The 13998-nt window shown below is 39.8% G+C and overlaps 1 protein-coding gene across 5 annotated transcripts in view; it reads right to left on the minus strand.

The window, feature by feature from the left end:
- MOCOS (molybdenum cofactor sulfurase) overlaps positions 1-13998 on the minus strand; it is a 224487-nt gene that overhangs the window by 32729 nt on the left and 177760 nt on the right. For all 5 annotated transcript variants that reach the window (XM_082752602.1, XM_082752601.1, XM_082752603.1 and 2 more), the window contains 2 exons: positions 7418-7534; positions 4106-4552 (listed from right to left, as the gene is read on the minus strand). In XM_082752602.1, the coding sequence (XP_082608728.1) occupies positions 4106-4552; positions 7418-7534 (564 nt within the window). The remainder of the gene's footprint in view (positions 1-4105; positions 4553-7417; positions 7535-13998) is intronic.

Genomic DNA, 13998 nt, shown 5'->3' on the forward strand with positions numbered 1-13998 from the left:
CTCATAGGCACTATGGGGAAAGCTCAGCTAACGAGGCAACAGATATTTGGAAATAATCAGCACCTTCCATTTAAAACACCTCTGGCAGGTCCAAAATACTGGCAAGTAACCCCACGCTCCACTCTGAGATTCAGCACACAACTATAGGAGTTGAGTCCATTTTCCCCCTTCCTCTGGGTGTCTACTGTTGTAAAAAGAATAATACCTAAATGTGCCCAGCAGTAAGTTCCTTTTCTCTCATGGATATCCCTAGTACACAGTCTAGTGCCCTACTTTCTCCCCACATTTCAACTTACTGCACCGAACGTTTGCTCCAATAAATAAAGTTGCAACAACCAAATAACTGTGTACCCTGCCTTGGACAGAGAGTCACAGTTGATCATGAAGTAATCAGAGCTGTTTTGCTGTTAATACTGGAGATAAGTGCAGAAGAAAATAAAAATTTCTATTCTCATTAGCATTTAAGCTGGCGACCTGTGCGGACCCTCTCCCACCAGTGTTTGATAGAGTCTGAAGGGATTGTTCAAGGACTGCAAGCAACTTAGATCAGTTCAGAGCCTGCCTGCTCTGCTTTCATCTGAGACATGAGAAGAGTGATTTGATTCGGCTCCCTTGGATTACATCTGAGATGTCTGCCCCGGGCCAGCAGATATGACACAAGCTGCAAAGAAGATCTGCATCCTGGTGGACCAGCAGCAGGAGGTAAGGCAGGGCACTCAAACAGCACTAAATATCTACATTCAGGCAACTAAAATAGTGAAGCAGCCAGTGAAGCTTACTGCAAAGTAAAATAAAACAGAGTAGCTTCCATCACAGTGAGCAATACTGTATTGCACTGATTCCTTAAGGTTGTCTGACCATCTCTACTTGAGACAAGTTAGACAGAAAGACAGAAAGCAGGGACACCACGATTTTACTGATAGATGCTAACATATACCTTCTTTCCCAGCAGGGTGGGTAGGCTAATCATCCAACATAAGGTCTTCCCTACCTGTCACCAGCAAGGACCACTGCACCGAGCACAACCAGTACACGGTGTTCTACCTTCTTTAGCATTTTTTCTTCTTTTAATGTAAGAACATCCATTGCAGAAACATGGTTTTGTTTTTTTTCTTTTTAAGATTTTTTTTTGAAATATTTTGGGCTGTATTTTTCCTTAATTTGCTGCAATGTCATCATGTAGGCTAACACAATTTTCAAACACATTAAAGCAATCACTGAACAGCTTTTAAATTATGCAAGTTTAAAAATGTTAGTGGTCTTACACATAATTTAACTACTGATCACTAAGAATTTGCATTGTATTTTGAATTAAAAGCTAATTTGTCTTCTGTGTTGAGCTGCAATTTTTATCCTCTGAAATCTACTGCAAGAATAATAAAGTTATTAATGTTTAAAGTCCTAACCTCTTTCACTGGGCACACTGCACTAAGTAATTATGCAAAATTAATTGACATAAGAGATGTTCATGTTTAAAAATGCATGTTTAAAACATGTTTTTATGCTGGAAAAGAAGAAAAATGTGGTCAGGGACACAGGCTACTCCTCTTTTCTGCTTCTCCCTGTTTAATAAAATAATTGTAGGGAAATTAAAGCACATTTAAGACATTCAGTTAAAATATTCTGCCTTCTGCTTCCTGAGCCATATGTAGAAAATCCATGTAACATCACTGAACAGACAGTCCAGTGGCCAGGAACACTTGATGAAACATACATGCTGCAGGAGCTAACCAACCTGCAGTAAGCTGAAAACCTTAATGCTTCATCCTCCCAGCTGCCAAAGCACACTCGTCACTCTCATTTTCTTGGGAAGTCAAGTACCTCCTGCCCTAAAACACTTAGAATAGACTAGAGAAATCAGAGTTTAGGTAAAGAGGAGATTATGTGACTCTAAAGTGGAGATCAAACAGCTGTGAGCTTGTATTCATGTCCTCATCAAGTCTGTCCTCCTGCCACTAATCAAGTCATCTGCCCTGCAGCCACCAAGTCAACGGGTAGACTTCACTGGCAGATGGACGAAGTCCTGCACACACAATTAGGTGGAATCTTCCACTCCACATTTTATTTTAGGCAAATGCAAGTGATCATCTACTTCCCAATAAAGCCCATTTGCTACACACGGAAGGTCTGACCTACCATATGAGCTGGAGGACTGCACTTGAACTTACAAATCTATGAGATTCTGACCTCAAGAATCCAAGTACAAGATGAATGAATTTACTGCAGCCTAATACCTAAACCACTTTCAATTTTTCACATCAACTAGCTTAGAGCTACCTTCTAACTAATAAAAATGGAGATAAAATTTTAACAGGGAAAATATTTTTCCTAACTTTCCAACAAGCACAAAGCATTTAAAAGGTATTTTGTATTAAAACCATTAAACTGAATTTTAATTCTTGGCTTCTAACTGAAGACCATGAGAACCCATTCCTTCTGTTTTATCCAACCTATTCCTCCTGTAGTAAATGGAAAGAGACAGAAATATCCAGCAACAATTCATTTTCCTACTACAGATGCCTATTTTATGATAAGATGAATTAGGAGGTATCTACCTCTCACTGCTTAAAGAATAATATCTACCTTCAGAGGGGTAAGATCAAGTAAGATGAACTCTGCTTTCACAGTGGGTCCACTAACTGGGACGAGAAGTATGCATGAAGAATGTGGATTTCCCCCTCCATATAAAACTCCAGTTCTGTCTGCCAGGGAGTGCCAGGTTTATATGCATTTATCAACTAGGGTAGTTTCCCCACAGAGCTTGAAGAGAGGAAAACTAGCTTAGTTTGTGGGAAAACATGAGCTGTCTTTCATGCTGAGGTATATCTTACCTGCTCCTGGGTACAATCATTTCAAAGCCTTCCTAGCAATGAATGTTGTGGTATGTATCTCGTAACATTGGCCTGCATGTTAAAATAGAATTTAACCCCAAAGGGACCTGAATACTGCTAGAACATATTTCAGCAGCTTCTGTAGAGAGCTTCTGTAATAAAACCATAATACCTGCAACACTTAAACAGAGGTTAAAATATTCTCACAAGAAATGTGGGATTACTTTGATTTTCTAAACAGTTTGATTTAGTGGGAGGTTAGTAAGGGGTGGAAAATTGTTCAGATCTCATGTAATGCTTGAGATTGTGCCTCTGAATTAGAAACATTATGAGCAAAACCAAGTTTAAAAATGTAGTTGGTTTGTTGACCATGCCGTAATACCCTTTGCTTCAATTCCCCAGATTCTTTCTGTATTAAGAAAAAAATAAATAAATCACAACCAAATCAGCTGAGAAGCAATATTTTAAATGCAGGTGATTTGTCACTGGATTTGACCCCAATTTTCATTCAGATGTGAGACAGTGACCTAGACCAGCAAGTTTTCATAGGGAAAGTTATACTGTTATTGACATTCATTAAATCACTTCCCAGTATGGTACTAAGCAGAGTCACAGTCCAGGTCATGTGTGGGCCATACACCTATTTCATCATGCATTATTAAAAAAAAAAAAAGTCACAGCTAAGGTGATGATATTATTAACTTGGCAAAAAAGCAATTAAAATCTTCAAAGAGTGAACTTTCAAGTAGCGCAGCAACACTTAAATGTCATATTTCTGTTGCAAATGTATTTTTAATGATAACATTTCTTTGTAATGTAAATCAGCCTCCTCTCAATTATAACATGTTAATCAAGTTATTTCTCAATTGCTGCCTACCCATCAATGCCTTCAAGTCCATCACATGTCATTCTGTGAAAGCATACTAATTACTTGATTATATTTTAGTCAAGTTTTGCAAATCCAACTGTTTTTTTTTTTTTTTCTTTTTTTTCCTAAGACTGCATATTATGTGCAGATTTGTCTGTTGGGCGGGGGGAGGGGAGAGCTGAAGACGCATCTCATTCCTGTAACTTCAGTCTAATTGAAACACTTTGAAAGTGCCTTATCATGTAAGACTTGATCCTAGGAATTGGAGAAAAGGAAAAAATGGTTATCCATATACTATTTCCTAGTATCTCATATACATGTTATTCCTGGTTGACACGTTCAACAGGGGTAATGAAAAAAAACACAAGGTTGGGATGAATATTTAAGAATATATTAAAACATATACCTCAAATGCAGAGCAGGATTTGATTGGGTAAAGGAAAATGTTGGTGACAGTAATGGGGTTGCCATCTCCTCTGTATGTTGGCACCGCAGTCTCAGAAATAGTTGCCCTTATGCTTTCCGACTCAGACTCCGCTGGCTGCCAGTCAACAGTCTTCACTGTCACAGATGAATTATTCCCAAGTTCTCTGTCCGAGATGTGTGTTCTTGGAGACAATTTATCTGCATTCTTAAAGTAAGTGCCATCATCTGGGACAGGCTCTGTCGTCAGCTTTGTAACAGAGGACTGGAAGGAAATCTCAGTGTCTGACTTGGAGAACCTGGTGGCTACGATGAATTTCAAGAAAGTCTGTGCATCTTCAAAGGAAGACATGTAGCCAAAGGATATTCTCACAGAACCAGTGGGACGTCCATCAATTATGTCTATATCATCTCCACAGACATGGCCAGCCTAGTTTGAAACAGGAAGACAAACAGAGCTATTATGACAGACCTTCTTACTTTACATAGTTATTCACTAGTCTATTAATTCTAACCAAAAAACTGTTTTCAGAAATACACAGGTAACCCATGAATACAAAGAAAGAATAGAGAAAAAAAAATCCCAATTGTCTTATTACCTTCTCAAGCTGGGAAGAAGATCATTTTGAGATGCTTGCCCTATTCTACCTTAAGGCAAGAGAGACTTTTCAAAAACTTATGTTAAGAATCAGAAGAAGTTTGCTCGTGCCAGAACGTCCTGTTAGCGAGGGAAGTCTCCAGATATATTCTGGTCTCGACTTCATTAGTTCAGTGAGATTTAAACTGGGACATTACATTCAGGTAGATGAACAAACCACTACACTTCTTGATACTTGCTGTCAGAACAGTTCTGTTTTATACAATCAATCGCTTACTCATGGTTTGTCTTAAACAGCCCAGTGGACAGATACACTGCTAAGAACTGGTCTGGGACATTTAGCAAAGCAGAGACTTGAATATAAAACTGGAACATCCAAAGTGAGTTCCCTCATCATTGTGATATCCAGTAGATTTGTCTTGCTGATCCAGTCAACATGTTGCTTTCAGGACAGATGGAAGTAGCCTTCCCCCTAACATTGCTTCATTTGAAAAACACAGGCTTCAGCTCATGATAAACCTTTGTTTAAAAATTTGTCCCTCAAATATCCTAATACTGACCTCCAATAACCTTATATTTGATGTATCTTTCATACAGCACTCCCCAGAAAACTCCCTGGAGGTGGAGTGGAGCAGAAATTTCTCCTTCAGTTGAGTAGGTCAGTGAGTGCTGCCACTCATTTCCAGCGAGATAAGCCAGAAACTCCCTTTGATCACCTACCTAACATTAGCTTACCAATGGACACAAGATTTAGTTCTATGTCAGCACCCTTATTCCTTTAAATGCAGCAGCTGTTTTTTTTTTTTTTTCCCCTCTGAAATTCATTTATTTATGCATTTCTGTTAAATAAAAATGGAAGTGTGAATAGATTATTTACATGAGGGCTTTTTAAAGCAAGAAATGTCACAGTTCAGTGAACACAGGTCCCATTTTTTCCAGGAGAAATAAAAAAAAACTATGTCAAAGCATGCAATGCAGTAGCAAATATTGTAATGCACTGGAACATAGCTTTTATTTGTGACAATAGAGCAGAAGCAACATTTACAAAATTAGGTTGCATCTGTTAATATATGTGGAACACTTCTGCCAAGTATTGATTGATTGACTGATGAGAGAGGTTCCTGCTGTGCAAATAAGTAAATGAGTTCCTACCTAACATCCTAAGAAAACTAACCACAATTCTCCAGGGACCCTTGACGATAGAAGGTCCTCCCTCACAAGCACTTTGAACATGAACATCAGGGGAGGAAGAACACAGTCAGCACACTGGGAAAAGCAAAAACAAAGTACATATGCCAGTAATATGAAAAAAGATGTCTTCCCCCTACAAAGTAATGCTGTCAATAACTCATCCAAATCTTTCCAAAGGACTGGCAAGAATGTCTCAAAATAGTAACTGGTTGACTGTACTACTTCATCATACCACTTGTGGCAGATGAAATGTCTGTAATTTTGGCTTTTGTGTTTAGCCCATCCTGGTTAAAATGTCGAGCTTTATTAACATGATACAGACCCATATGAGGCTTATCAAAATCTTCCTCTGGTGAGAAGAAACAAGATAAGTGTACCTGGCCATTTGGTATTTTGCGCTTTAAGAGACGGGAAGAGCTTTTTTTTCCTTTCTCTAATTATCCTGGGGAACCTGCACCCTCTTGAAAATTCAAGCATCACTCACCTGCTCTTAAACAGACTATTCATGAATAAACTATGGACATGGAGCTTTCAATAGTAAATTAAACAACCATTTTGCCATGGAAGGTACTAAAGAGCTATCCCTGTTTAAGATCTTGTGCTATCAGTCTTGCATATAAATGTGCTTGCAAAAGGTATCTAAATGCCTCTGTGAAATGATAAGGGAGCTATAATACCCATATAGCCATTATATATATTTTTTCTCTTTTGAGGAATACCATTAATAAAGTTTTGAATAGTTCTGTATTAATATACTGTAATTTCAAAATCTGACAAATACACAGATGTGAAGCCTCCCCCACTTCACTGTAATACATCCTGCTATACATCTTTTAATAATGATTTATGGAAAATATTAGTCATCTAGAAAGCAGTCTTTACGTTCACGTTCTACCAGTCTAACACATCAATAATCTAAGTAGAAGTCATCTAAATTTATTTCACTGTCAGAGTTTCACTGGGTATTCTCATTTATTGTTTCTTGTCCAGTTTGTGTATGTCTTTTAAACTGCAATGTCCCAATGTAATAATTAATAAGTACTACTAAAGATACTTAAGGAACAACATGAGACAAATTGTCTGGGAACTTCCATTCTGCAGGAAGGCTGGATTTCATGTAATTCCATATCAGACCAAGAAGCCACATTTTCATATTTTCCAATGAAATAAAACCAACCTACTCTGCTTTGGGTCCATCAAATTTGTTTCAAGACCTAATTTCAACGTATCAATTCAATTATTTCTTTACCATGGTAATTAAGTTGAAAAATCAGGGAAAGCAAATTAAACCTACCTTCATTTACGTTACACCTACTTTATTCTTTACTATTTAGCTTTTGCTGTTGTTGTTGTTGGATATAGGTAGGATCAGATTTTCTTCTCTCCCCTTCAAACCTCCCATCCCCCAGGAAATCCAGAACTGATAGCCAGAAGATGTTTTCTTGGTCACGGAATCTAGGTATTTTCCATGGTCAGTGTATCACATAATCTCATTCAGAAACTAACCTGCAGGTTCCTTTGGATGTCCTCATCGCTTATACCCAAATGCATCTGGCAGGCTCCTGTGTTACAGAAGCAACCCGTGCGCACATGTATGTTGTGGAGGCTGGCCATCTTTTCCACCTTCCCAATTCACAGACATAAGAGAAGAACAGAAGACAGACATTTTAGAGTTGTGGTGAAAAACATACAATGTTTTAAGGGTACAAATCAATTGGAGGTAAATTACCTCTCTAAATTATTAACGACTGACTGTAGCTTTCAGCATTCCCATACACACTGAGGATTTTTCAGCCTTGTTATTTCAGCTGAAAGAAAACAGTAAAGGCAGAAGATAATTACATTGGCATTGAGAGAGGGCACAGAGCACATACCAGTAACACACACACATGGAGAGTTGTTCTGTTTAGGCCCGGATCCTGTTAATGCCAGCCCATGTGCTTACTTTTAAACTCGTGCTCTTACACTAGTAGTGCTAATTACACGCCTGCAGTCAAGTGGGTCTGGACTGAACCGTCACCTACAAGCATCACCTACAAGGTGAGGAGAGAGGCCTGGGACACCTCTTCAGGTAGCTGAAGGAAACCTCGTCCACTTATTTTCCTGGTGTTGTGCTTTTCTGAATTATACCATTTCTTTATCATCCACTAAATAATGAATGGGCATAAATACAGTAACTGATGACAAGCTGGCATGAATGAATTTATGTGAAGGAACAAAAAGGCTGTGCAAAGAATGGAGTCATGCATCTATACATGTCTCGGAAGGAGATGCAGATATGTGTGCACTGGGAGGGTGGCCCTGCAGAGAAGAGATGCAGATTGTCAGGGTTTCATAGCACAGCTAGGAAACAAGGGAAGCACGCTGTGGGGATGCTCTTAGCACAGCTCAGAAACCATGGAAGCACACTGCAGGGATATGAACACTCTTTATGTTGATTTGAAAAAGCAACAACAGATGGTGCTAAGGATAACTGAGCAGGTATAGATACAACCAGCTATTTCTTCCACGACAAATGATGAACAAGCCTGGTCAAGACTGGGAGAAGGACAGAAGGTCAGAAAGGTAGCACAAAAACTGGTACATCCTACCCCTCCTGCAAACTTCCAGAACAACCTCGCACATACTGCGGTAATCTCTCTGTGCTTTACCTCCTCTTCTGCAAAATGGGGAACCTGGAGCTCTAAAAATACACACCTTACAATTTGAGAGGACTCAGGTATGCCAGCAACACTGTCCTCCTCTCAGGGAGCTAAGACTCAGCGATGTGCAGAATGACAGCTCAGTCCAAAGGTCCAGGAACAGAAGCATTGATCATTTCAAAACCAGTCATTTCCCTAGCTGTAAGACCATGCTTTTCCTGCCTGAGCTATCGCTGGAAATCACAGAATCACAGAATCACAGAATTTTCTAGGTTGGAAGAGACCTCAAGGTCATCGAGTCCAACCTCCAACCTAACGCTAACAGCCCTCCACTAAACCATATCCCTAAGCTCTACATCTAAACGTCTTTTGAAGACTTCCAAGGATGGTGACTCCACCACTTCCCTGGGCAGCCTGTTCCAATGCCTCACAACCCTTTCAGTGAAGAAGTTCTTCCTAACATCTAGCCTAAAACTCCCCTGGCTCAACTTAAACCCATTCCCCCTCGTCCTGTCACCAGGCACGTGGGAGAACAGGCCAACCCCCACCTCGCTACAGCCTCCCTTGAGGTACCTAAAAAGAGCGATAAGGTCTCCCCTGAGCCTCCTCTTCTCCAGGCTGAACAAGCCCAGCTCCCTCAGCCGCTCCTCGTAGGACTTGTTCTCCAGGCCCCTCACCAGCTTCGTCGCCCTTCTCTGCACCCGCTCAAGCACCTCGATGTCCTTCTTGTAGCGAGGGGCCCAAAACTGAACACAGTACTCGAGGTGCGGCCTCACCAGAGCTGAGTACAGGGGGACGATCACCTCCCTAGCCCTGCTGGTCACGCTGTTCCTAATACAAGCCAGGATGCCGTTGGCCTTCTTGGCCACCTGAGCACACTGCTGGCTCATATTCAGCCGACTGTCCACCATCACTCCCAGGTCCTTCTCTGCCTGGCAGCTCTCCAACCATTCCTCTCCCAGCCTGTAGCTCTGCTTGGGGTTATTGCGCCCCAGGTGCAGGACCCGGCACTTGGCCTTGTTAAACATTCAACCTAGCATTAAACTGTTGGCTTTTATCTTTTTTAAACATAAATTCTCTTTGTATTGGTTTGTAGCAAGCATTTTCTGGATCATCAGAAAATGCTGATGCTTTCTCAGCCCATCTTCTGTCTCACATCTTCTGACATCATCAGCCATCTGATGTCAGCCTTCTGACATCTCTGAGTTTGCTACCAAATGCCTTTAATTTCACTATCTCAGCTGCTTGGTTTAGCTCTGCTAAAAGCAGTTCAAAGAGCATTCACTTTTTTTTTTTTTTTTTTCCCCCCTGTGTTGGACACAAGGTACTCCACACAAAAACGTGCTGTATACAACACAATAAATCCTACACCTACAGTGCACAAGTTACCAAAGTTCATACTTAAATGTGTCCTGCTCCATTAATTCAAAACGGTTCACCACTCAAATGGAGATACAACCAAAATAACTCTATATATCCGGACCTGGAAAGAAGAGGAACGAATCCGACCCAAGATGCCTATTCATGACTAATGCTTTGGAGAATACGCCGTGCTCAAAGCATGTTTCTCACATCAAAGTTATAGTTAAAGGCATCTGTTGAGAAAGATTGTTGTGGTGTCATTAACTTTGTGTTGTCAAAAGACTTCAGTCTGGGAACAGTGACATTTTCTTGACTTCTTTTTTCATTTAGATGAGAAAAGTTGTCATCCTGACTTAACACAGTTTGTCATGGTGCTTGTGACTCGTGGGTGGATCTATCGTTCTGTTAATGATGACAAGCAAGGCTAAAATCATGACAGATATTTCACTACTGAATTTGTACAGTGTTTGGATTTATTTACTCAGTATACAAAAAGCTTTAAAATATATCTTTTTATTACTATTATTTTTTTAAGAAAGATTGCTGGGCAGCCTTGATTATCCAAGTGTATGCAGTGTGATGAAGTTTCCATGACCCAGCTTCAATGAATTGTTAACAGGATTTTTTTTTTAATCTTTTACATTTCGTCAAATAAATTACTACTATGCTTTAATGAAGGCCCTGAAATTTCATTCTAGCCTTGCTGAGCGTTAAGAAGTGAAATATGTGACATGACCCAATACCCTTTCTTCAATAACACTTTTAACTATGATATATGTTAATCTGTACAGTAGACAAAGATTATTAATACATAAAAATGCAGGACCATTAGGGGAATATAGGGAAATATGGTTCAGGAGAACAAAGATAAATTAGCCATAAGCTTTAGAATTAATCCATTTCTGTTATCACAACTCTAAAGCTTAAAAAAGCACAGTAAGCGCCCTGCCGATCTTGGTGATGTGATACACACTTTTGCACTGAAAGCAATGAAACCATGTAAAGAATCAGTACGTGCAGCACTGCCAATCTATCCGTCCCTTGAATGCACGCTTGACTTTCCCTTGGACATATGCTTCTCTGTCTTCTTTAGCTTCACCCTAGAAATATGCTGCTTGGGGAGTTAATTTAATCTCTCTCCACAGTGTTACCACATAGCTAAACAAACAGAACATAAAACATCTGTTGCAGTTATTTCAATGAAGAGAAGCTTATTTAAATAAAGCACATCTTTAAAACTGCCGTAAGGAGCAATAATGGGAATGGAGCTCAGGGTTATGAAATACAGCGTGCTGCTTGCAGCTCTGTCTGGGGCTGACTTTTGGGAGCCAGGAACATGTTCATCAATGAAGGCAGAGAAGCATGAATGGCACTAATGGTAAGTACACGGCTTTGTGTTCTCAGATCATCAGCTTTGGTGGTTCCCTGGGTCCAATGTTGGGAACCATTGTGCCTTGGCCTTTCAGAGCTTAAAGACTACAATTAAACTGCAAAATGCATATGAAGAAATCTTACAGCATTTTTACCTACTTCAGTCAGTGAGGACATGGTAATTAAGCCACCACAACATCTTGGAGTCTCTTCTGTCCCTCAGAGTCCCTTGGCATTCATTACTTTTTCTGAAGCTGGCTACAGTGGGCCAAGCCCTGCAGGCTGCTTCACACCCCAACACCTCTCATGTCAGATCATCTTGACTTTTGACAAGCAAAAGGTGCTTTTCACACTTCCAGGCTGTGGTCTTCGAATTTAATAAACACACATGAATAAAGTCCATCTAAAAAAAAATGTTTTAAAGTACTTCTTTTTTTCAGACAGAATTCATTTTTTAAGCACAGTTGCCAACCTCAGCAAGTCAGCCTTTAGTATTGCCAGAATGACCAAGTGCTTACATTTATTTATTTATTTTTCATAGCAGTCTGTCTAGTAAATACTGTTAGAAGTTTTAAATTATTATTATTTTAAAAATATTGAGGCGGGGAGGGCTTTATTTATTTATTTGTTTGTTTTTAACACATCTCCCTACAACAGTTTCCTATTGGACAGATGGCATTTTAGTTCATACTTAGGTGGACAAAAATGAGATTCTCACGTGTCCTGATTTCCTTTTCTCTGTCACACTGTTGACTCTTCTGCCTTTACTAAACGACTGACTTCTGCTATCCATTCACTTCAGGAGCTCTGCAGAGGTCAGCTGCAGGGCACAAGCTTCTCTCTGGCTTCAGATTCTATTAAAATAAATCTGAGAACGATGTTGTTACTGCAGGTAGATATAGACTAAGTAAAGATTTAAAAATAGCACATAGTTTTGCATTACTTCTAACCAACTAGGTCTAAGATTTTCACCACGAATGATGGATTCTTTAGGAATCCCTGCTGAAGTTATTTTATGGAGTATCGCAAGACTTATTTATATGAATAAAGGACCTTTTTATAATAGGTCATGAAGTGTCCAGAAAAAAAATAATCTTAAAGTCAGTACTGGCAGGTACTGTCCTTCAGGAATCGGGGCTGGAAATTCTCATTCTACTTCCTACAATGACCAAATTACAGAGCAGTTTGTCTATCCGACACATTTGCTCATTAGAAGAATTTCATTGCACAGCACTGATGGTTGCTTATAAAACAGGCTTCACGACACTGTGCTCCACATCCACTGGTAAATTAATTCACTGATTCATGGCATGGGATTGGAAAGAAAGTAAGCTAGCTCTTTCTGTCATCCAGCATTTGACTGTGAAATGTTGCTGATGCAAATGCATACTTAATCTTGTTTAATATAATTTATAAGAAGTAGGTCAGAATTAAATATATATATATATTTATATAAGCACTTGTTTCCAAATCATTTAGTAGAGGAAAAAAAGTATTTTAGCTGAGTCACAGTACCATTAAACTTGTTTAATAACATGGTTTACTGCAAGAGAGGCATTTTTTTTCTATCTCAGGGAAATAATTTCTACCTGGGCAGGTTTCTGCAATATTGATGAAGCTGATCCTCTGTTGCTTATTGCATCTCCTGTTGTTGACAATAGTTTAAATTAATTGGTAAGTGGATGTAAATCTCTCTTGACTTTACGCACATGCATCACTCACTCCAACCAAAAACTCCTTGGCAAATCGCAGTGGCATATTAGACTGAGAAACTGAAATTTACTGGAATTGCCAAACCTGGTGTCCTGATAGTGGAAATATTTACTTTCCAGGAACTTTGCTGTCGATGTGATAATTTTATCTGCTGGTTTCAAAGACAGTCAAATAACAGGTAAGATTGCTTGGGAGAGAAGCAGGTGGGAAACATCAGCATAATTCAGAATACATGGCTTGCCATTCTGCAGGAATTCTCACCTAGAAGATGCCATATACATAACAAACTGTAGGTCCTATGTGTGTAATGGAGTAACAAGAATTTTACATTTCTGAGATCCAGAAGCTAGTAGATGCTTTTGGGATGAGGTGATTATAAGGAAGAAATGAAACACAGTCTTGATTCTTAAAGGATGACCTCACATTTTTTCAACTGCCTTTTCCTTCCCTGTAGTATATGCATTGAATTAGGGCATGGGCTTATTTGGAACATATATAAACTTCAGGAATCCAAGGACTAGCTATTTGAAACTGAACAGGCTGATGAGTAGGCTAAACATCTTGGTTTTATCTGATTTGGCACCTCAATGGTCACGGGTCTCCCCTACCACTCATATTTGCTCTTAGCTTTTTCTTTTTTTACAACTGCATTCAGTGATAATGACATTCCAGTTTGATAAAATGACATCAAGGAAAGGGAAGGGAAGGGAAGGGAAGGGAAGGGAAGGGAAGGGAAGGGAAGGGAAGGGAAGGGAAGGGAAGGGAAGGGAAGGGAAGGGAAGGGAAGGGAAGGGAAGGGAAGGGAAGGGAAGGGAAGGGAAGGGAAGGGAAGGGAAGGGAAGGGAAGGGAAGGGAAGGGAAGGGAAGGGAAGGGAAGGGAAGGGAGGGGAAGGAACCCAAGGCTTCTGTGGCTTCCTAGCTCTGACTTCAACAGAGCTTCCCCTTGTGGGTAACAGGAAAAGGTCTGCATCTCTATATCCAACTGTGTGTCCCTAGCTA

The sequence above is a fragment of the Aythya marila genome (assembly GCF_965140915.1).
Source record: "Aythya marila genome assembly, chromosome: 2".
In the NCBI taxonomy this organism is placed as follows: domain Eukaryota; kingdom Metazoa; phylum Chordata; class Aves; order Anseriformes; family Anatidae; genus Aythya; species Aythya marila.